Genomic DNA, 23,018 nt, shown 5'->3' on the forward strand with positions numbered 1-23,018 from the left:
GGCTCACTCAAAACAATGAACATTGGTCAATTGGACCTCGCAACGGCGAGGACATAACATAGATTGACCTGAAACCATAAGCCACTAACTGAGAGTGCAGCCTGGAACAGAACAAAAATGGGTCTAGGGGGGTGGAGTTGGATTCTAAACCCCGAACAGATTCTGCAGCACTGACTGCCCAAACCGACTGTCGCGCCAGGTATCCTGCTGGAGGCAGTAGTGAGATGACCACGTTGCAGCCTTGCAAATCTCCTCAATGGAGGCTGACTTTAAGTGAGCCACTGATGCAGCCATGGCTCTAACATTGTGAGCCATGACATGGCCCTCCAGAGTCAGCCCAGCTTGGGCGTAAGTGAAGGATGCAATCTGCTAGCCAATTTGAAATTGTGTGTTTTCCGATGGCGACTCCCCTCCTGTTGGGATCAAAAGAAACAAACAACTGGGCGGACTGTCTAAAGGGCTTTGTCCACTCCATATAAAAGGCCAATGCTCTCTTGCAGTCCAAGGTGTGCAAACTGCTTTCGCCAGGGCGGGTATGAGGACAGGGAAAGAATGTTGGCAAGACAATTGACTGGTTCAGATGGAACTCTGACACAACCTTTGGCAGGAACTTAGGGTGCGTGCGGAGGACTACTCTGTTGTGATGGAATTTGATATAAGGTGCATGCACTACCAAGGCTTGAAGCACACTGGCCCTACGAGCTGAAGTAACAGCCACCAAGAAAATGACCTTCCAGGTCAAGTACTTCAGATGGCAGGAATTCAGTGGCTCAAAAGGAGCTTTCATCAGCAGGGAGAGAACGATGTTGAGATCCCATGACACTGGTGGAGGTTTGACAGGGGGCTTAGACAAAAGCAAACCTCTCATGAAGCGAACAACTAAAGGCTGTCCAGAGATAGGCTTACCCTCTACATGGCGATGATAAGCACTAATCGCACTAAGATGAACCCTTACTGAGTTGGTTTTGAGGCCAGACTCTGATAAGTGTAGAAGGTATTCAAGCAGGGTCCTTGTAGGACAAGAAAGAGGATCTAGGGCCTTGCTGTCACACAAGACGGCAAACTTCCTCCATTTGAAAAAGTAACATTTCTTCAAGGAATCTTTTCTGGAAGCATGCAAGACTCAGGAGACACCCTTTGAAAGACCCAAGGAGGCGAATTCTAAGCTCTCAACATCCAGGCTGTGAGAGCCAGAGACTAGAGGTTGGGATGTAGAAGCGACCCCTCATTCTGAGTGATGAGGGTTGGAAAACAGTCCAATCTCCATGGTTCTTCGGAGGACAACTCCAGAAGAAGAGGGAGCCAGATCTGATGCGGCCAGAAGGGTGCAATCAGGATCATGGTCCCGCAGTCTTGCTTGAGTTTCAGCAAAGTCTTCCCTACTAGAGGTATGGGAGGATACGCATACAGGATGCCTGCCCCCCAATGTAGGTCTGAAGCCTGGAACAGAACTAAGGGACCTTGTGATTGATCTGAGTGGCAAAAAGATCCACCGAGGGGGTGCCCCATGCTTGGAAGATCCTGCGGGCAACACCCATGTCCAGTGACCACTCATGAGGTTGCATAATCCTGCTCAACCTGCCTGCCAGATAAGTGGCTTGGAGAAACATGCCACGATGACAAGCCCAAAGCCACATCTGGATGGCTTCTTGACACAGAGGGCAAGATCCGGAGCCCCCCTGCTTTTTGGTGTAAAACATGGCAACTTGATTGGCCGTCTGAATTAAGATCACTTGGTTGGACAGCCAATCTCTGAAAGCCTTTAGAGCGTTCCAGGTCGCTCTTAATTCCAGGAGGTTGATCTGCAGACTTCTTTCCTGAAAGGACCAGACTCCCTGATTGTGGAGCCCATCTACATGAGCTTCCCACCCCAGGAGAGATGCATCCGTCGTCAGCACTTTTTGTGGCTGAGGAACTTGGAATGGTCGCCCCATGGTCAAATTGAATTGAATCGTCCACCACTGAAGAGAACTCCGAAAGTCGTTGGACAGTTGGATTACATCTTCTAGATCCCCTGCAGCTTGAAACCACTGGGAAGCTAGGGTCCATTGAGCTGATCTCATATGAAGACGTGCCATGGGCTTGACATGAGCTGTGGAGGCCATGTGCCCCAGAAGTCTCAACATCTGTCGAGCCGTGAACTGCTGAGGCGCTCGAACAGTGGACACCAGGGACAGAAGGTTGTTCGCCCTTGTCTCAGGAAGATAAGCTCGAACTGTCTGAGTGTTCAACAGGGCTCCAATGAATTCCAATTTTTGGACTGGGGTGAGATGGGACTTGGGATAATTTATGACGAACCCCAGTAGCTCTAGCACCCGAACAGTCATTCACATGGACTCCAGAGCACCCTCCTTCGAGGTGCTCTTCACCAGCCAATCGTCAAGATAAGGAAACACATGCACTGCACTCCCAGTCTGCATAGTGACGCTGTGACTTCAGCTAGGCATTTGGTAAATACTCTGGGCGCAGATGCCAGGCCAAAAGGTAGTACATGGTACTGAAAGTGCTGTGTTCCCAGCCGAAATCGAATATACTTTCTGTGAGCTGGAAGTATCGAGATATGTGTGTAAGCATCCTTTAAGTCCAGAGAGCATAGCTAATCGTTTTCTTGAATCATGGGACAAAAGGTGCCTAGGGAAACCATCCTGAACTTTTCTCTGACAAGAAATTTGTTCAGGGCCCTTAGGTCTAGGATGGGACAATTCCCCCTTTTCCTTTGCACAAGGAAGTACCTGGAATAGAATCCCAGCCCTTCTTCCCCTGGTGGAACGGGTTCGACCGCTTGGGCCTGTAGAAGGGCAGAGAGTTCCTCTGCAAATACCCGCTTGTGCTGGGAGCTGTAGGACTGAGCTCCTGGTGGGCAATTTGGAGGTTTGGATTCCAGATTGAAGGTGTATCCTAACCAGACAATTTGAAGAACCCACCAGTTGGAGGTTATAAGAGGCCACCTTTGGTGAAAAAACATTAACCTCCCCCCAACCAGCAAGTCATCTGATACAGACACTTTTGCTGAGGCTATGCTGAACTGGAGCCAGTCAAAAGCCCGTCGCTTGCTTTTGCTGGGGAGCCACAGTGGTCTTAGGCGCACACTGTTGATGAGAATGAGCGCGCTGGGACTGAGCCTGGGCAGGCTGCTGAGAAGCAAGATTGTACCTATGCCTTGCATAGGAATAGGGAGCACTCCTCTTCCCTCCAAAAAAACTCCTAGATGAGGAGCTAGTAGCAGAAGATGCCCAGCAGAAGAGAGAATCCATAGTATCATTGTGCTTCTTGATCTGGTCAACTAGATCCTCTACTTTCTCACCAAAAAGGTTATCCCCTGGCAAGTAACATCCGCCATCCGCTGCTGGACCGAATGATCCAGGTCACAGACATGCAGCCATGAGAGTCTGCGCATCACTATACCCTGGGCAGCGATCCTGGATGCTACATCAAAAGTGTTGAACGTACCCCTGGCCAGGAATTTTCGACACACCTTCTGCTGCCTGACCACCTGGCGAAAAGGCTCGGCCTGCTCCGGAGGGAGTGCATCAACCAAATTAGACAGTTGCTTCACTGAGTTCCGCAAGTGGATGCTCATGAAGAGCTGGTATAACTGGATTTTGGAGCGAGCATAGCGGCCTGATACGCCTTCCTCCCAAAAGAGTCCAAAGGTCTTGATTCTCTGCCTGGGGGCGCTGAGGCATAGTCCCTAGTACTCTTGGCTCTTTTGAGAGCGTAGTCCACCACCATGGAATTGTGAGGTAGCTGAGACCTCATCAATCCAGGCTCCCCATGGATCCGATATTGGGATTCAGTCTTTTTCGGGATCATGGGATTAGACAGAGGGAACGACCAGTTTCGCATAAGGACTTCCTTCAGTACATTATGCAAAGGAGCCGTTGCAGCCTCTCTAGGTGGAGAAGGATAATCCAGGACATCAAGCATCTCAGCCCTGGGCTCATCCTCAACCTCCATAGGGAAGGGAATAGCTGCAGCCATTTCCTGGACAAAGGAGGTAAAGGATAGATTCTCTGGTGGAGAAAGTCTCCTTTCTAGTGGAGGGGAAGGCTCAGAAGGAATCCCATAGGACTCATCAGAAGAAAAGTACCTGGGATCCTCCTCTTTCTCTCACGAACGCTCATCTTTAGTATCAACATCCCTCAGAGCAGTCCAAAACTGAGCCTGTCTTGATGCCGAGGAACGATGTCCTCGATGGTGGTGCCGAGAAGTCAACGCCCGCCTGGACTCTGGTGAAGCTTCCTCCACTGACATCGAAGGGGAATCGACCTGGGTGGCAGCCGACACCAATGCCGCAGACGGCACTGAGGTCGGGGTCCTCACCACAGGCGAAGGGCCAGATGCCGCTGCAGTAGACGGTACGGAAGGCGCAAGCACCCCCGACACCAAAGCAGACTGGCACAGCAATCCTTCCAGAAGCTCTAGAAGCAGGGCCCTGATGCGCTCGTTGAGAGCCGCTGTTGGACAAGGCTGTGGGGTCGGTACAGGAGCCGGTGGCAGAATCTGTCGAGGCTCGGGAACAGGTACCAGGCTGCCAGAAGACTGACGCATCTGCACCTCCTGAATAGAGGGGGAGTGATCCTCTAATTCCTTTGATGCCCCGGAGCTCCTGGCACCATGTGTCGAAGGAGAACGATGACGGTGGTTCTTCGCCTTCGCTTGACACCCGTCATCGAGACTCCTTGGTACCGAGGACGTGGAATCCTCACACCTCCTTGGGGCCGGGTCCGACAAAGGTCGGTTCCGGGGGGCCTGCATAACAGGAGGCCTTGAGGCAGATGGAGACCCACTCGATGCCTCACTGCTCCCAACGCAAATAGGTCTTTCAGCAGCCATTACCTCCGCTCCCGACGTCGATGCTTCCCTCAAAGTCGATGTTGACACCGCCGACCTTGGTACCGATGTCAATGTCGACGTCGAAGGACTGGACCGAGTCCCAGAAAGCTTTTCTCGCTGGGCTTCTCGAGACGCTTGGGTCCGTTTCTTCATACGAAGACACAGACTACAAGCGGCTGGGCTATGGTCGGGCCCAAGGCACTGGTTACACCAGGCGTGGGTATCGGTACCTGAGATGGTCCGATTGCACTGAGTACAACGTTTGAAGCCGCTGGGTGTCTTCGATGACATGGAAGGAAAAACGGCTTCGGCGAAATCAAAAGACGCGATTGTACCTGTTATAAGAAAAAAGGGCACAAAAGAAGGGAACAAGCCGGCCGCATCAAAAAACAAAGGAAACTATAAAAGGGGACAAAAAATAAAGGAAACTACGGGTACCTTTTATTTATTTGTTTATTTTTAAACGGTAAATTGTTAAAAGAAAAATAAGGCAAAAAAGCCACGAAACAGATGAAGACTCTTCCTGGGCCTGAGAGGAGTGCAGAAAAAAACTCTAGCGCACCTCAATGCGGAGAAAAGAAAACTGAGAGACACGCTCACGTGACAGGCAGGAAATCAGTCCGCGCACGCGCACCAGAAGACTCTGGCAAAAATTTTTATATTTTGTTTGCAAAATGCCATCCGATTCCTGGCCCAACGCGGACGTCGACCACATGTGAGAACAAGCAGCCTGCTTGTCCTCGGAGAAATATAACATTGCACATCCAATATGCATGCACACTTATAGACTGTACATGCATAAATTTACTTGAAATGAACGGAGATATTCCTGGGTGTGAGGATTGCAGTTATGTCCATACTTTTGAAAATATGCACATATGTACGTATATGAACCCAGAAAGTTTGTATGTGCCAAAAAGCAGTTTTAAATTTAAGCTTATAAATTCCATGTGGTGATTTTCAGTATAGAACAGTGTTTCTCAAGTCCGGTCCTGGAGTACCCCTTGCCGGTCAGTTTTTCAGGATATTCACAATGAATATGCATGGAAGAGATTTCAATATAATGGAGGCAGTGTATGTAAATCAATTTCATGCATATTCATTGTGGATATCCTAAAAACTTGAATGGCAAGGGGGTACTCTAAGACTGAACTTGGGAAACACTTAGGAATTGGGCAATGTTCTGGGGAAGGGGGAGCCTATTCCGAAAGGATGTGCTCCACCTTAACCAGGGTGGGACCAGACTGCTGGCATCAGCATTTACTACTACTACTACTACTACTATTTAGCATTTATATAGCTCTACAAAGCGTACGCAGCGCTGCACAAACATTGAAGAAAGACAGTCCCTGCTCAAAGAGCTTACAATCTAATAGACAAAAATAATAAAGTAAGCAAATCAGTTAGTGTAGAGGAAAGAGGAGAGGAGGGTAGGTAGAAGCGAGAGGTACAAGTGGTTACAAGTCAAAAGCAATGTTGAAGAGGTGAGCTTTCAATCTAGATTTAAAGATGGTCAAGGATGGGGCAAGATGTAAGGGCTCAGGAAGTTTATTCCAGGCATACAGTGCAGCGAGACAGAAGGAGCGAAGTCTGGAGTTGGCAGTAGTGGAGAAGGGAACAGATAAGAAGGGTTTATCCATGGATCGGAGCGCACGAGAAGGGGAGTAGGGAAGGACGAGTGTGGAGAGATACTGGGGAGCAGCAGAGTGAATACATTTATAGGTTAGTAGAAGAAGTTTAAACAGGATGCGAAAATGGATAGGGAGCCAGTGAAGCGACCTGAGGAGAGGGGTAGTATGAGTAAAGCGACCCTGGCGGAAGATGAGACGGGAAGCAGAGTTTTGAACCGACTGGAGAGGGGAGAGGTGACTAAGTGGGAGGCCAGCAAGAAGCAGATTGCAGTAGTCTAAATGAGAGGTGACAAGGGTGTGGATGAGGGTTCTGGTAGAGTGTTCAGAAAGAAAGGGATGGATTTTACGGATGTTGTAAAGAAAGAAACGACATGTCTTGGCGATCTGCTGGATATGAGTAGAGAAGGAGAGAGAGGAATCAAAGATAGAGCAGATTTTAAACTAGAGACTAGGGGAAGGCTGACAGTCGCTCAAAAGCGCATAGTTTGGAATAAGGTACCTTTTAAAGATATCACAAAACAGGGAAGACAGGGTATCCCGATAGTGAGGTTGCAAAAGAGACCGTAGTAGATCAGGTGTCCTTAAATAAAAATAAAAATCAGACAAAAGATTGCAAATTAATACTGTCAAGTATTGAGCATGATGTAAATAGGAACAAACATAGTTTGAAATGTCTATATGCAAATGCCAGAAGCCTACGAAATAAGATGGGAGAGTTAGAATATATTGCACTAAATGAAAAATTAGATATAATAGGCATCTCTGAGACCAGGTAGAAGGAGGATAAAGAGTGGGACACTGTCATACTGGGGTACAAATGATATCGTAGTAATAGGGTGGCTCGAGTTGGTGGAGGGGTAGCATTGTATGTTAAGGAGGGCCTTGAATCAAATAGATTGAAAATTCTGCAGGAAACAAAACACATCTTGGAATCCCTATGGATTGAAATTCCATGTGTAAAGGGGAAAAGGATAGTGATAAGAATGTACTACCGTCCACCTGGCCAGGATGAACAGACGGATGTAGAAATGTTATCGGAAATTAGGGAGGCTAACAAACTGGGCAACATGATAATAATGGGTGATTTCAGTTACCCCGATATTGACTGGGTAAATGTAATGGGCATACTAGGAAGGTAAAATTCCTTGATGAAATCAAGGACTGCTTTATGAAGCAGCTGGTATAGGAACTGACAAGAGAAGGAAAAATTCTAGACCTATTCCTTAGTGGAGCACATGATCTGGTGTGGGAGGTAATGGTGCTGGGGCCGCTTGATAACAGTGATCATAATATGATCAGATTTGATATTAGCTTTGGAGTAAGTACAAACAAGAAATCTAATACATTAGCGTTTAACTTTCAAAAAGAAGACGATGATAAAATGAGAAGAACGGTGAAAAAAAAACTTAGAGGAGCAGCTGCGAGGGTCAAAAATTTACATCAGGCATGGATGCTGTTTAAAATTACCATCCTGGAAGCCCAGGCCTAATATATTACATGTATTAAAAAAGGAGGGAGGAAGACCAAACGACAGCCGGCATGGTTTAAAAGTGAGGTGAAGGAAGCTATTAGAGCTAAATGAAAATCCTTCAGAAAATGGAAGAAGGAGCTGACTGAAAATAATAAGAAGCAGCATAAGAAATGTTAAGTCAAATGCAAAGTGCTGATAAGGAAGGGAAAGAGGGACTTTGAAAAAAGATTGCGTTGGAGGCAAAAACACATAGTAAAAATGTTTTTAGGTATATTAAAAGCAAGAATCCGGCAAAAGAATCGGTTGGACCACTAGATGACCGAGGAGTAAAAGGGGCAATCAGGGATGAAAAAGCCATAGTGGAGAGATTAAATGAATTCTTTGCTTCAGTCTTCACCGAGGAAGATTTGGGAAAGATACCAGTGCCAGAAATGGTATTCAAAGCTGACAAGTCAGAAACTGAATGAAATCTCTATAAATCTAGAGGATGTAATGGGACAATTTGACAAATTGAAGAGTAGCAAATCTCCTGGACTATATGGTATTCATCCCAGAGTACTGATAGAATTGAAAAATTAACTGGCGGAACTATTGTTAATAATATGTAATTTATCTTTAAAATCAAGTGAGGTACCGGAAGATTGGAGGGTAGCCCATGTAATGCCAATATTTTTAAAAAGTTCCAGAGGGGATCTGGGAAATTATAGACCAGTGAGCCTGATGTCAGTGCCGGGCAAAATGCTAGAGACTATTATAAAGAACAAAATTATAGAGCATATTCAAAAGCATGGATTAATGAGACAAAGCCAACACGGATTTAGTGAAGGGAAATCTTGTCTTACCAATCTACTACATTTCTTTGAAGGGGTGAACAAACATGTGGATAAAGGTAAGCCAGTTAATATTGTGTATCTGGATTTTCAAAAGACGTTTGACATGAAAGACTCCAAAAGAAATTAGAGAGTCATGGGATAGGAGGTAGTGTCCTATTGTGGATTAAAAACTGGTTAAAGGATAGAAAACAGAGAGTAGGGTTAAACGGTCAGTATTCTCAATGGAGAAGGGTAGATAATGGGGTTCCCCAGGAGTCTGTGCTGGGACCGCTGGTTTTTAACATATTTATAAATGATCTAGAGACAGGAGTAACTAGTGAGGTAATTAAACTTGCTGATGACACAAAGTTATTCAAAGTTGTTAAATCGCAAGAGGATTATGAAAAATTACAAGAGGACCTTACGAGACTGGGCTTCTAAATGGCAGATGATGTTTAATGTGAGCAAGTGCAAAGTGGTGCATTTGGGAAAGAGGAACCCGAACTATAGATATGTAATGCAAGGTTACATGTTAGGAGTCACAGACCAAGAAAGGGATCTCGGTATCATTGTTGATGATACGTCAAAACCCTCTGCTCAATGTGCTGCGGCGGATAAGAAAGCAAATAGAATGTTAGGTATTATTAGGAAAGGAATGGAAAATAAAAGTGAGGATGTTATAATGCCTTTGTATTGGTCCATGGTGCGACCACATCTCGAATATTGTGTTCAATTCTGGTCACCACATCTCAAAAAAGATATAATGGAATTAGAAAAGGTACAGAGAAGGGCGACGAAAACGATAAAGGATGGGACAACTTCCCTAGCAGGAAAGGCTAAAGTGGCTAGGACTCTGCAGCTTAGAGAAGGCTGAGGGGAGATATGATAGAGGTCTATAAAATAATGAGTGGAGTTTAACGGGTTGGCGTGAATCATTTGTTTACTCTTTCCAAAAATACTAGGACTAGGAGGCATGCGATGAAGCTACAAAGTAGTAAATTTAATACGAATCAGAGAAAATTTTTCTTCACTCAATGTGTAATTAAACTCTGGAATTTGTTGCCAGAGAATATGTTAAAGGCGGTTAGCTTAGTGGTGTTTAAAAAAAGGTCTGGCCGACTTCCTAAAGGAAAAGTCCATAGACCATTATTTTGAAATAATTTTTATTGAAAAATGACAGCAAGAAACGATTGCACAGGTTACAGGTCATAAGTACCTTCTGACCCCGCTGTCCTAATGGAAGACTCCAAGAGTGACTTCAAACATTTTCTCCCTTAACCTCACCCCTTCCCTCCCTCCCCCCACCCCTGTGCTGCATGGAAGCCGGACTGTCTTTCAATGGAATATCCGATTTCTAGCGGCAGGCTGCAAAGTAGAACCAAAGCACTCCCAACAATGACGAAAACGTCTGCCTGAGGGCGAGGATGCATCTGAATATTTCTGAGCCTCCATAGTCAGCAGAGAAGACATACGTCCGCCAAGACGAGAAAGCAGGGGTTGCGGGCTCCCTCCATTGCTGCAGAATAGTCTTTTTTGCCATCAGCACCCCCATCTCCGGAAGAAGTGCAAGAGTCCTGGAGGCGTGGGTGTAGGTAATTGATAGTCTTCAAACATAATCTGGGGGCCTTTAGGAAGGGTGCATCCCCACATTGCCTCTGACTCACGCAACAGCTTTGCCCAAAAGCCCTGTATTCTAGGGCACATCCAAAACATATGACCCAACAAGGCCGGGGTACATAGGCATCTCGGGCATTCCTCTGAGCATGCAAATCCTGCCTTGTGTGCCGAACACGGCAAGATGTAAAGCCTCAAAAGAAATTTGTACTGTAATTCCCACAATTGGGCATTGCAGGTGGTTCAATATATCTGGTGCAGGCAGGTTTGGATGTGCTGGCTGGACAGCTGTGTCGGCAAGTCTGAGTTTGAATTCTTAGCCAGCGTGCATAATCCAACTCTGATGAAGACTCCTGCAGGTACTTATGATGAAGGGCTAAAGGCACCAAGTTCTGAGAGTTCAATGTGAGTGCTTCACTCAGTGTCTCCTGGACATCTTCACACAAATCTTCCCACGGCAGACTGTTCACATAATGCTGTAGCTGAAAATGGGCAAAAGAGTCTGGGGGGGGGGGGGGGGGAATTGATAACGCGTACGTAGCTCCTCAAAGGGTTGCAGTTTACCATCCTCCTTGAGCAATTGGGACAGGTATTGAATTCCCAGAGTCTTCCCGCAAGCAAACACCAGTGAATCTGTTCCTGCAGGAAAGTCTGGATTGTGTCTGATTGCCAAAAAGGGGGTCACTGCTGCCGAGAAGTGGTGGTGTCTGCACAACCATCTCCAAACTGCTCGTGCTGCGCGGCTAAACAGGTTAAGAATCAGCCGTGTTGGGGAGCGCTTCGGTATTGTATGTATCTGCCAACTGAAATGGGATCTACAAAAAAGGTTAGGCTCCAGTCCAGATAAAGAAAAGTCATTTACATTCCTGTACCAGTCATTAATATGTCTCATTGTGCAGGCTACTGTTAAGTGTCTCAGATTTAACAACCCTAGTCCCCCATGAGCTTTGGGCTTCTGCAAAATTGAAATGGGTAGTTGAGCTCTCTTCCCCTGCCACTAATATACCTGCAACATTTTATGCAGTGCTTTTTTGTCCCTAACCCGCAAGAACAAGGGTAACATCTGGAAAACATACAACCACTTCGGAGCCCAGATCATACTAAAGAGTGCTATGCGCCCCAGTAATGAGACCGGGTAGGCTCACCACAGGCTAAGGGTCTTCTGGAGGGAAATCACCAAAGACTGAGTGTTGCAGGCATATAGCGTGGCCAGATTGTCTGGAATAATAACGCCCAGATACTTGATCCAGCCGTCCGCCCAGGTAAATGGGAAGTCCCCTTGCCACGAATTTTGTATTGTTGGGGGGGAAGGAAGGGCCACAGACTTGCTAAAATTAAGTTTGAACCCCGAAAGAGCACCATACTCAGAGATCAGTCAAATTAAATGAGGGATAGAGGCTTGAGGGTTAGTGAGAGTTACTACTACTACTACTACTACTATTTAGCATTTCTATAGCGCTACAAGGCATACGCAGCGCTGCACAAACATAGAAGAAAGACAGTCCCTGCTCAAAGAGCTTACAATCTAATAGACAAAAAATAAATAAAGTAAGCAAATCAAATCAATTAATGTGATCGGGAAGGAAGAGAGGAGGGTAGGTGGAGGCGAGTGGTTACAAGTGGTTACGAGTCAAAAGCAATGTTAAAGAGGTGGGCTTTCAGTCTAGATTTAAAGGTGGCCAAGGATGGGGCAAGACGTAGGGGCTCAGGAAGTTTATTCCAGGCGTAGGGTGCAGCGAGACAGAAGGCGCGAAGTCTGGAGTTGGCAGTAGTGGAGAAGGGAACAGATAAGAAGGATTTATCCATGGAGCGGAGTGCACGGGAAGGGGTGTAGGGAAGGACGAGTGTGGAGAGATACTGGGGAGCAGCAGAGTGAATACATTTATAGGTTAGTAGAAGAAGTTTGAACAGGATGCGAAAACGGATAGGGAGCCAGTGAAGGGTCTTGAGGAGAGGGGTAGTATGAGTAAAGCGACCCTGGCGGAAGATGAGACGGGCAGCAGAGTTAATAATAAGTCATCTGCAAAAGCCATAATTTTGATCTCTTTATGCTGTATTGTGACCCCCTCCAGTGCCAGAGTGTTACACACAGGGTTCCGAGAAGCGGTTCAAGCGTGAGAAGGAACAATAGGGGAGAAAGAGGACACCCCTGTCTAATACCATGAAGGATGGGGAACGAGTCAGTGTGATGCCCATTAACCAGCAAGGCTGCTCTTGGGTCCGCATATAATGCCGACACTGCCCTAAAGTACCAGCCCGAAACCCCTAAATAAGTGAGCGTGTCAAATAAGAATTGCTAATGTACCCTATCAAATGCACGCTCTGCATCCAAACTAGTCACCACCAGAGGTATTTCTTTCCATTGACAGAGGGAGAGGGCCAGCAATAACTTGCGGATATTACGTACAGACTGGCGCCCTTTAACAAAGCCAACTTGGTCTGGGTGAATGTATTCTGGCAGCTCCTCAGCCAACCTGTTAGCCAATATCCTATATAATAAAACTCACCTCCAACGTTCTAAAGTGTTTGGGACCGTGGCTCCCTCAGCACGGAGGTGGTCTGCGAGGCAGCATCGAACTCAATGACGTCAGCAAACCCAGCTGATCGCAGGAACTGGCTGCTGGCATGCGCAAAAAAAAAAAGTCACCAAACCCAGCAGATCGCAGGAACTGGCTGCTGGCACGTGCAAAAAAAAAAGAAAAGGTGAAAAAAAAGGCTCGAGAAGCACTCCCGACCCTGCCATGCTCTAACGAAATCAACAACCGCCATCTACAACGCTCGCACCGCACGAGACTGCCGCCCAGCTGAGGAGAATACCGCCGACTGGACCCGCACCAACAAACAAAAAAAGGTGAAGAAACAGCCTCCAGCCGCCCTGCGGACCCACACTAACAAAAAACAAAAAAAAAAAGGTAAAGAAACAGCCTCCAGCAGCCCTCCGGACCCGCACTATCAAAAAAACAAGGTCAACAGACAGCCTCCAGCCGCCTCAACAGGGGACGTCAAAAAAAGCAAAAAGACTTCAGCAGGCTGCGCAAGAAGATAAAACAAACTGCAGCCTTCTCTGGACGAGGTTCACACCGCCCTGAACTGCCCTGCTGATACTGCAGCACTAACAACAGGGCAAGCTGGACGAGGTTCACAGACACCGATCCTGCAGACAGCAGTGCAACGTAAACGAACAGGTACAATTAAGGGGGCAGAAACTTTAAGGGAGAGGCCATGGAACGTGAAGGGGAGACAGACAAACACATGGAGAGGGGGTGAGAGAACAGAAGGGGAGAGGAAAAATGATGCACATGGATGAATGGAGGGCATGAGGAAGAGAGCACAATCGCTGGATAAAAGAAAGAAAAGGAATTCAAAAACGAAACACGGGGGGGGGGGGGGGGCACCCTTACATTGCCACTCACAGGAGGGAAGGGGGGAAAACTTCTAACAGAAAGAGGGGGACTGCACTTCACACAGAAGGAGGGGGGACATGCACACATACACACACACACACACACACACAGTCTTTCACTCTCTGTGTGTCACTGTGACACACACTCTGTCAAACACACACACACACACACACACACACACACACACACACACACACACTCTGTCTCACTGTCACACCCACACTCTCACACAGGCATACACTCTGTTTCAATGCCCACTGTAACACACACACACTCTCACATTCACTCTCTCTCTCACACACAGACACTCTCAAACACGCTCTCAAACATATACTGCACCTGGGAAGACAGTTGCTTCACATGACGGAACAACACAGCAACAGATGATTTACAAATTTAACAAATATTCCTTCTCATTATAATACTTTTCTAACAACTCTATAGTTACCAAAAACAAAAAAAAACCCCATTGCTAGCGCCCATTTCCTTTCAAACAGAAACGGGCCTTTTTTTACTAGTCTTAGATAGTATTTTGACATCTACGTTTCTGAGTGAGATTGGGCGGAAGCTCCCGGGCAAGTCCCTGGGACGGTCCGGTTTAAGCAGGAGGCAGATTAATGCCCTGTTTTCATGTCTCGGAAATCCTTGTGTTTCAATCACCTCTTCAAGATAATCTACAAAGGGGCTTAATATTTGAGTATGCATCATCTTATAAAACTCTCCCGTGAAGCCATCGGGGCCTGGAGCCAAATTCAGTTTTAAGCCTTTAATCACTCTTTGCACTTCCTTAGCCATGAGCAATTGAGAGCAATTACAAAGTCTCCTACAAATCTAGCCAACCCTGACTTCTCTAAATATGCTTGGATGTTGAGGCGTGCCACCCCTCTAGTTTCAGGACTAGCGTACAGTTCCTGAAAATGAGTCACAAAAGTCTCCGCTATCTCTTTCAAATTAGATGTGAGCTGCCCTGAAGAGGTCTGTATGGTTGGTATGTGCCGGGGGCCCTCCCACTCCCTGACCACCTTAGTGAGCAGTGCATCCATTTTATTTCCAAATCTGAAGAATTTCTGCTTCATTCGTGATAGCAGCTGTGAGGTACATTCATGAATGTGAGAGTTCAGGGCTACCCTAGTGAACTGAAGAGTGTCAAAACTGGTGTCAGAGGGGTGGGCCACGTAGGACCGTTTTGCTGCCCTCAGTTTCCGCTCCAGTGTTACTATATCATGCGCTAACCGTTTTTTGCGGGCACTGACATATGCGATGATGTTCCCCTTAGTACAGCTTTACCCGTGGGCCAAAACAATTTGGGGTCAATCTTATGTTCTTGATTGTGCCGTATATATTCGTCCCATTGTCGTTGCATGTAGGCTAGAAAGTCTCTGGAGTGATACAAATACAAGGGAAAACGCCACCCCGAGTTTTGTTGCGCACCTGGGGCCGCCTCCACATCCACCCATATCAAGGCATGATCGGAGATCTCCTCCGGGCCATTCACCGCTGATACTACCTGGGGAAACAGGCTGCTACTCAAAAATAAATAATCCAATCGAGAGAGGGACTGGTGTGCCCGAGAGGTGTGCGTGTAATCACGCTCCTCAGGGTGTAAGAGCCTCCATGGCATTAAAAACCTCTTTTCTTCTGCAGGTCACTCCCCTCTCTATACAGCCTAGCAACCTTCTACTTACGGCCACCGCCTTGTCACACTGTTTCGTCGCCTTCAGATCCTCAGATACTATCACCCCAAGATCCATCTCCCCGTCGGTACCTATCGGACTCTCCCCGCCTAACACATACGTCTCCCGTGGATTTCTACTCCTTAAGTGCGTCACTTTGCATTTCTTCGCATTGAATTTTAATTGCCAAACCTTAGACCATTCTTCTAGCTTCCGCAGATCCTTTTTCGTGTTTTCCACTCCCTCCCGGGTGTCCACTCTGTTACAAATCTTAGTATCATCAGCAAAAAGGCAAACTTTACCTTCTAACCCTTCAGCAATGTCACTCACAAATATATTGAACAGAATCGGTCCCAGCACCGATCCCTGAGGCACTCCACTACTCACCTTTCCCTCCTCCGAGCGAATTCCATTTACCACCACCCTCTGGCGTCTGTCCGTCAACCAGTTCCTAATCCAGTTCACCACTTCGGGTCCTATCTTCAGCTCGTCCAGTTTGTTCAAGAGCCTCCTGTGGGGAACCGTGTCAAAAGCCTTGCTGAAATCTAAGTAGATTACGTCTATATCACATCCCTGATTTAATTCTCCAGTCACCCAGTCAAAGAATTCAATGAGATTCGTTTGGCACGATTTACCTTTGGTAAAACCATGTTGTCTCAGATCTTGCATCTTATTGGCTTCCAGGAAATTCACTATCCTTTCCTTCAGCATCGCTTCCATTACTTTTCCAATAATCGAAGTGAGGCTTACCGTCCTGTAGTTTCCAGCTTCTTCCCTATCACCACTTTTGTGAAGAGGGACCACATCCGCCATTCTCCAATCCCATGGAACCTCTCCCGTTTCCAATGATTTATTAAACAAATCTTTAAGAGGACCCGCCAGAACCTCTTTGAGCTCCTTTAATATCCTGGGGTGGATCCCGTACGGTCCCACGGCTTTGTCCACCTTTAGCTTTTCAAGTTGTTTATACACACTCTCTTCCGTGAACGGTGCTATATCTACTCCATTTTCATTTGCACTTTTGCCAGTCCATCACGGTCCTTCTCCAGGATTTTCTTCTGTGAATACAGAACAAAAGTATCTATTCAGCAAATTTGCTTTTTCTTCATCATTATTTACATAGTGGTTCGCAGTGTCTTTTAGTCTCACAATTCCCTTATTTGTCTTCCTCCTTTCACTAATATACCTGAAGAAATTTTTGTCACCCCTCCTTACATTTCTAGCCATTATTTCTTCAGCTTGCGCTTTCGCCAGATGTATCTCTCTCTTGGCTTCTTTCAGTTTCCTCCGGTATTCTTCTCTTTCGGCTTCTTGAGTTTTGGTGTATTTCAGGAACGCCAACTCTTTAGCCTTTATTTTCTCGGCCATTTGCTTGGAGAACCATATCGGTTTCCTTTTTCTCTTGCTTTTATTTACTCTCCTTACATAAATGCTTGTGGCTCTATTTATAGCTTCTTTCAGCCTGGACCACTGTCCTTGCACTTCGTTCTCCCAGCCCATCAGCTCCTTCCTCAGGTATTCCCCCATTTTACTAAAATCAGCACGCTTGAAATCTAAGACTTTGAGTTTTGAGTGGCCGCCCTCCACTTCAGCTGTCATATCGAACCAAACCGTTTGATGGTCACTGCTGCCCAGGTGGGCACCCACTCAGACATTTGATACATTATCCCCATTTGTGAGCACCAGATCCAGCGTTGCTCCCTCCCTCGTTGGTTCTGTCACCATTTGTCTGAGCAGAGCACTTTGTAAAGCATCCACTATCTCTCTACTTCTTTCCGATTTCGCAGACGGAACCTTCCAATCTACATCCGGCAGATTGAAATCTCCCATCAACAGAACCTCTTTTTTCTTTCCTAATTTTTGAATATCTGCGATCAGATCTTTAACTAGTTCCTCTAATTGTGTCGGGGGTCTGTAGACAACACCCACGTGGACAGAGGTTCTATCCTCTCTTTTTAAGGTGATCCATATCACTTCTTCCTTTCCCCAGGTCCCTGTCATTTCAGTCGCCGTGATATCATTCCTCACATACAGAGCTACTCCTCCACCTTTACGACCCTCTCTATCCTTCCTAAATAGATTATAGTCTGGTATGTTTGCATCCCATTCATGGGAACCATTGAGCCACGTCTTCGTGATTGCAACAACATCCAAGTCTGCCTCCAACATCAGGGCCTGAAGGTCATGAACTTTATTGCTTAGACTGCGAGCATTTGTGGTCTGTACACTACCTGGAATTGGCACTCCCATAGTTCCACACTATGGATCACCACCTGAATTCCCCATAGTACTCCCTGCAGAGGTAACATGACATGGGGTCACCCCAACTCTTTAACCCATGCCTCCAACAATGCCACATAAGATTTACCAGGTAAGGATGCACTAAGTCTCTTATGAAACCATGAAACTGACACCTGACCCCGGGCATCCCCTTCCAAGAACTTCTGAAGCCTAAATCCCATTGATAAGCCAAGATTCAACGGAGCCAAGGAATGCACATAATGACATAACTGTAGATAGGCAAAATGATCTGACTCCCCACAAGAAAAATGCTGTCTAAAATCCACAAACTCCAAAAAAGAACCATCCGGCTGCAGCAGATATTCCTCCAAAAAAAAATGCCCTGTGATTCCCAATGACGAAAAACTACAGAGTCCAGCCCTGGGCGAAACTCAGCACTACCCACTATTGGTAGGAGAGCCACACACCAGGGATTCACACCCCAACTGAGCAGAAGCTCCTTCTATGTTACCCAGAGGGGTCTCAACAACAGGCCAGACTTAACCATCCCAGGGAGACTTGACCACCCCGAATGAAGGAGGTAGAGTAAGTGCCAAGGATCAATATAATCTCCTTCAAAGGCTACATCTGTGAACAAAGTGAAGCCCGAGACCCAATCTCTAATATACCTCAAAAGGCACTCCTGATTATACTGCCTGAGATCTGATAATCACAATCCACCCTGATGCCAACTACTCAGAAGAAAGGACCACTGTAATTTGGCCTTCCGCCCATTCCACAAAACTTTCCCCAGAGACTTTTTCAAAGAAGTGATATCTCGTCGGAACAGGTGTGAGTATCTTTTTATTTAGAAAATATTTGAGTGTAAAATATTAATTTAGAACATCAGTTGTTTGTTTTTTACTGGTTTGTATTATTTCTGGGGTCTGCTTAGTTCTTCTTAAGTATGTAAGCTATACTAAACTTTTTATGGTACATGTGGGATATAAATGTCATGTAATAATAATAATAATAATAATAATAATAATAATAATTCAGGGGTAATTCAGCCTGCGGTGGTCAGCATGTTAAAAAATGCTGACTATCAACCGGTTAGTAAATAGAGCCCTCACTTTGTAGAAGTGATACAGATTTTTGTCCCAAATGTGTCCAAAACCTACAATTTAAATGTGCCCCATACCTGATGTGTTTATGCCACCCTAACCCATGCTTTTGTGAATTAAGGATTTCTTCTGACCACATTACACTAAACAGTAACAAATAAAAACAACACATATGATAGTGACTAAAATGATCCATACAGGTTCTTGTTTCACAGCAAAGAAAACAGAGTATATATTTACTTTACCTTGGAGTTCACCTGAGTAAATATAAGAAGTATCTGTGGGAAGAGATGTCCCAATTCCCAAAATTTCAAAATCATCTGCAAAAACACTCATGTCGATGTGCATCCTCATTCTGAATGTCCTGCAATGTAAAGTGAAAGAGGCATGGCTGATAAATAACTAACCAGATTCCTGACCATTGAAGTATAAGAGCTCCACCATCCCAACATAATACAAACAGTGCCCACAGCCTCATAAAACTCATGTCTGAAGTACTAATGGAATGTGGTATTAATAATAACTGATGATGCCACCCCTACGAAATATTAGTGCCCATACCATGCTCCCTCCTCTCTCCAAGGCTTGGAAACTATTTTCTCCCATTGCTGACCTTCTGCTCCAGTGATGGTGTTATCAGAATGCAGTAAATGCAAGGAAAAAGTCAGCCGGTGTCACAGGCTCTTTTCCTTCCAAGCCTCCATACAGGGGGTGGGGCTCACAGGCTGACTTTGTCCTTGGACTCAGTGCATTCTGATGATACCATCACTTCAGCACAGTCCCCGAGGTCTAAGGAAAAGAAGGGAAGGGTTCATAACTCTGAGATGGGAATGTTGATTTGTACGGAGGAGGAGGTAGGAACTTTGCTGCTACCCCTTCACTCCCTAAACTTTGTCACCCTAGACACAGGTCTACTAGATCTATACATAATTCTAGGCCTAGCTGTAGTGATGGCTGGGAGGGCCTTTTCTTTTTTTTTTTTTTTTTTTTTTCCAAGATTTTTTTATTGATTTTAGTACAATGTAAATAGTACATAACATTAACCAAAAGAAATAAAGATGCATTATGGAGATATATAATGGATTATAGTGTGCCAAGGAATTATATAATTATAGTTATAATAGTAATCTAAGATAGGTAGTTATCATTTATGTAGTTTCATTTGTAATGGAATCAAGATAGGAAGCAATTGGAGACCATACAGTATTTGTTTTAATTATTGATCCTGTGAATGTGGCGGAAGCCAATTCTAGCTTGTGGTACATTAGAACAGATTGCCACCAGAAATGTTCATTTAACACTGAAGAGGTTTTCCAATTATTTAGAATCATACGTTGTGCTATAGTAACTAATATGTCAAACAATTTGTAATTATTGGGAGACAACGTGAATTCTGGAGAACAGGATTTCAAAATTATTAATGAAGAAGTTAGTGGAATATCTGAATCAAATATTTTACTAATGATGGTCCATATTGCTTTCCAAAATTTTTGAATATGAGGGCAATCAAATAACATGTGCAGTAATGTTCCACATGTTCCATTACAATGCCAGCATAGGTTTGTGGGGGTTAGACGTGCAGAGTGTAGTTTCCTCGGTGTCCACACAGATCTATGGTAGAGGAAATACATTGATTGTAATATGTTAGCAGATGGTAATGGTTTGATGAGAGAGAGCCATAGTTTATCTTTAATGTGTTCAGGAACTAATATATGTATGTCATTCTCCCAAGTTTGTATTAGCGTGTTGTGTTTTTTATAGATGGAAGACAAGAATAGTTTGTGTAATGCGGATGCTACATGTCCTGTGTGAAGTAGAGTCTCACAAAGTTGGAATATTGTGGGAGTTGAAGGAGAAGGAATTTTCTTTTTTTTACTAAATGATTTTATACATTGTGATATTTGTAGCCATCTGTAATATTGTGAAGAAGGAATATTATATTTAGTTTGGAGATCTGAGAATGAATTAATGGCTTTTTCTTTGCTGTTATATATATCTTTGAGATACCAAATGTTACAATCAGACCATATTTTCCAATAAAAAGGTTTGTTATCTATAAGAAAATCTGGATTATACCATAGTGAGGAATGTAGAGATTTATTAAGTGGATGTTCAAGGATACCATCTAGGTGTAAAAGGCATATTTTGGTGTTAGTGATGATTATATTTTCTTTTTGTGATGCACTTAATGTAGATGTAAGAAGATGGGGAAGGTGAAAAGGTTGAACTATATTTTGTTCTATTGATAGCCAAGTAGGAGTATAATCAATGTTAGTAGAAAACCATTGACATCCCTGCTGAGCTATGAAGGCTTTATGATAAAGCATAAAGTCTGGAAAAAGGATACCAAATTTTTCTTTTGGGGCTTTGAGTTTTTTTAATGAAATTCTGGATTGTTTAGATTTCCATAAGAAAGATGTTAGGAGTGTGTCTATTTGTTTGTAAAATGATGAATGAAATAATACAGGTATCATGCTGAGTATGTAATTGATTTTAGGCATTACCATCATTTTGATTGTTTCAATTCTTCCCCACCAAGAAATATTTAAGGGGTGCCATGATAAAAGAAGATTTTTGAGAAAGGTCAATATGTTATTACAGTTAAATTTGATAGTGTCATGTATTGAGGAGTAGAGATCGATACCAAGATATCTAATTGATTTATTAGACCAGGATAGTTTGAAGGGATCAATCAAGTCTTTTGACATGAGAATGTTGAGTGGAAGGACTTCAGATTTGGATTGATTGATTTTGTAACCTGAGACAGCTGAGAAGTTATTAATGAGTGAAAGTAATGCCGGTATGGAAGAGGATGGATTGGTGATATAAATAAGAATATCATCAGCATATGCTGATAATTTGTACTGTTTACTTTTGTATGATATACTGGTAATGTCAGGTTTTTCTTTTATTGCAATTAAGAGAGGTTCCAATACTAAGTTAAACAGGAACGGAGAAAGTGGACAACCCTGTCGGGTTCCTCGACCCATTGTGAAGGATCCTGACAGGGTATTATTTGCTATAATTTTTGCAGATGGGTTAGTATATAGTACTCTGACTTTATCGATGTAGTTGTCAGGGGCTCCAAACCATTTAAGCACTGCAAATAAGAATTGCCATTCGATCCTGTCGAATGCCTTCTCTGCGTCTAGAGACATGGCCATGGCAGGGACAGGACAAGTTTTCGCTATTTGGGAAATGTGAAAGAATAGTCTTGAGTTATCTGTGATGAGCCTGTTTGGCATAAATCCAACTTGGGAGGGAGATATTATTTTTCCAATTATTTTTTTTAATCTATTAGAGAGAATTTTGGCAAATATTTTATAATCCGAATTAAGAAGAGATATTGGTCTATAATTTTGGACTAGTTGGGGATCCTTATTTGGTTTGGGTATTACTGTTATTACAGCCTCAGAGAAATGATTGAAACTAGTTTCATTGGGAGATAAATTATTGAATAGACTCAGCAGATTCGGCGATAGAGAGTTTTTGAGAATCTTATACATTTCAACTGGGTATCCATCTGGTCCTGGGGCTTTTCCAGATGGGAGATCAGATAATGCGATCAGTAGTTCCTTCAATTCAATCGAATTAGATAATAAATTACTATCAGCTTGTGACCATTTAGGATGAGATAAAGGAGAGAGGAAAGCTTCTATTTCTTTTGAATCTCCAGTAAATTCAGATTGATATAGTTTTTGATAGAATTTGGAGAATGTCTGTAGGATATCCGGGGTAATAGTTGTTACTTTATTTTTATTATTTTTAATTGATGGTATTTGAATTTTGATACATTTACGCTTAAGGTAATTGGCAAGAAGTTTACTGCTTTTATTACTTTCAAGATAGAATCTGGATTTGGTCTGAAAGATTTCTTCTCTAGCAAGACTAGTGCACAATTTATTATAAGCATATTTTAATTTATAAATAGAGTTTAGAAGATTCTGATCTGGATCTAGGAGATATTTTTGTTCATAGTCCTTTAGCTCAGTTTCCATATTTTTAATAAGAGTATTTTGTTGTTTTTTAATATGAGCTGATATTGAGATGAATTCTCCTCGCAGGGTAGCTTTAAATGACTCCCAGATGGTGATTGGGGCAGCTGTACCCGGAGGATTAAATTTAAAGAATTCTGATATGAAAGATTCTAACCGGGATTTGATAGACTCGTCTCTCAAAATCTGAGAGTTAAGTCTCCAAATTGGTGATTTTGATGTTTGTGTAATTGAAAAT

General features: G+C 44.2%; 1 protein-coding gene across 1 annotated transcript in view; it reads right to left on the reverse strand.

The window, feature by feature from the left end:
• The window catches only part of LOC115480953 (disintegrin and metalloproteinase domain-containing protein 10-like), a 261,843-nt gene that overhangs the window by 206,961 nt on the left and 31,864 nt on the right, over window positions 1-23,018 (reverse strand). The window contains exon 3 of the mRNA XM_030219937.1: window positions 19,031-19,149. Within this exon, the coding sequence (XP_030075797.1) occupies window positions 19,031-19,149 (119 nt within the window). The remainder of the gene's footprint in view (window positions 1-19,030; window positions 19,150-23,018) is intronic.

This window comes from Microcaecilia unicolor, chromosome 11, assembly GCF_901765095.1.
Source record: "Microcaecilia unicolor chromosome 11, aMicUni1.1, whole genome shotgun sequence".
NCBI classification, from domain to species: Eukaryota; Metazoa; Chordata; class Amphibia; order Gymnophiona; family Siphonopidae; genus Microcaecilia; species Microcaecilia unicolor.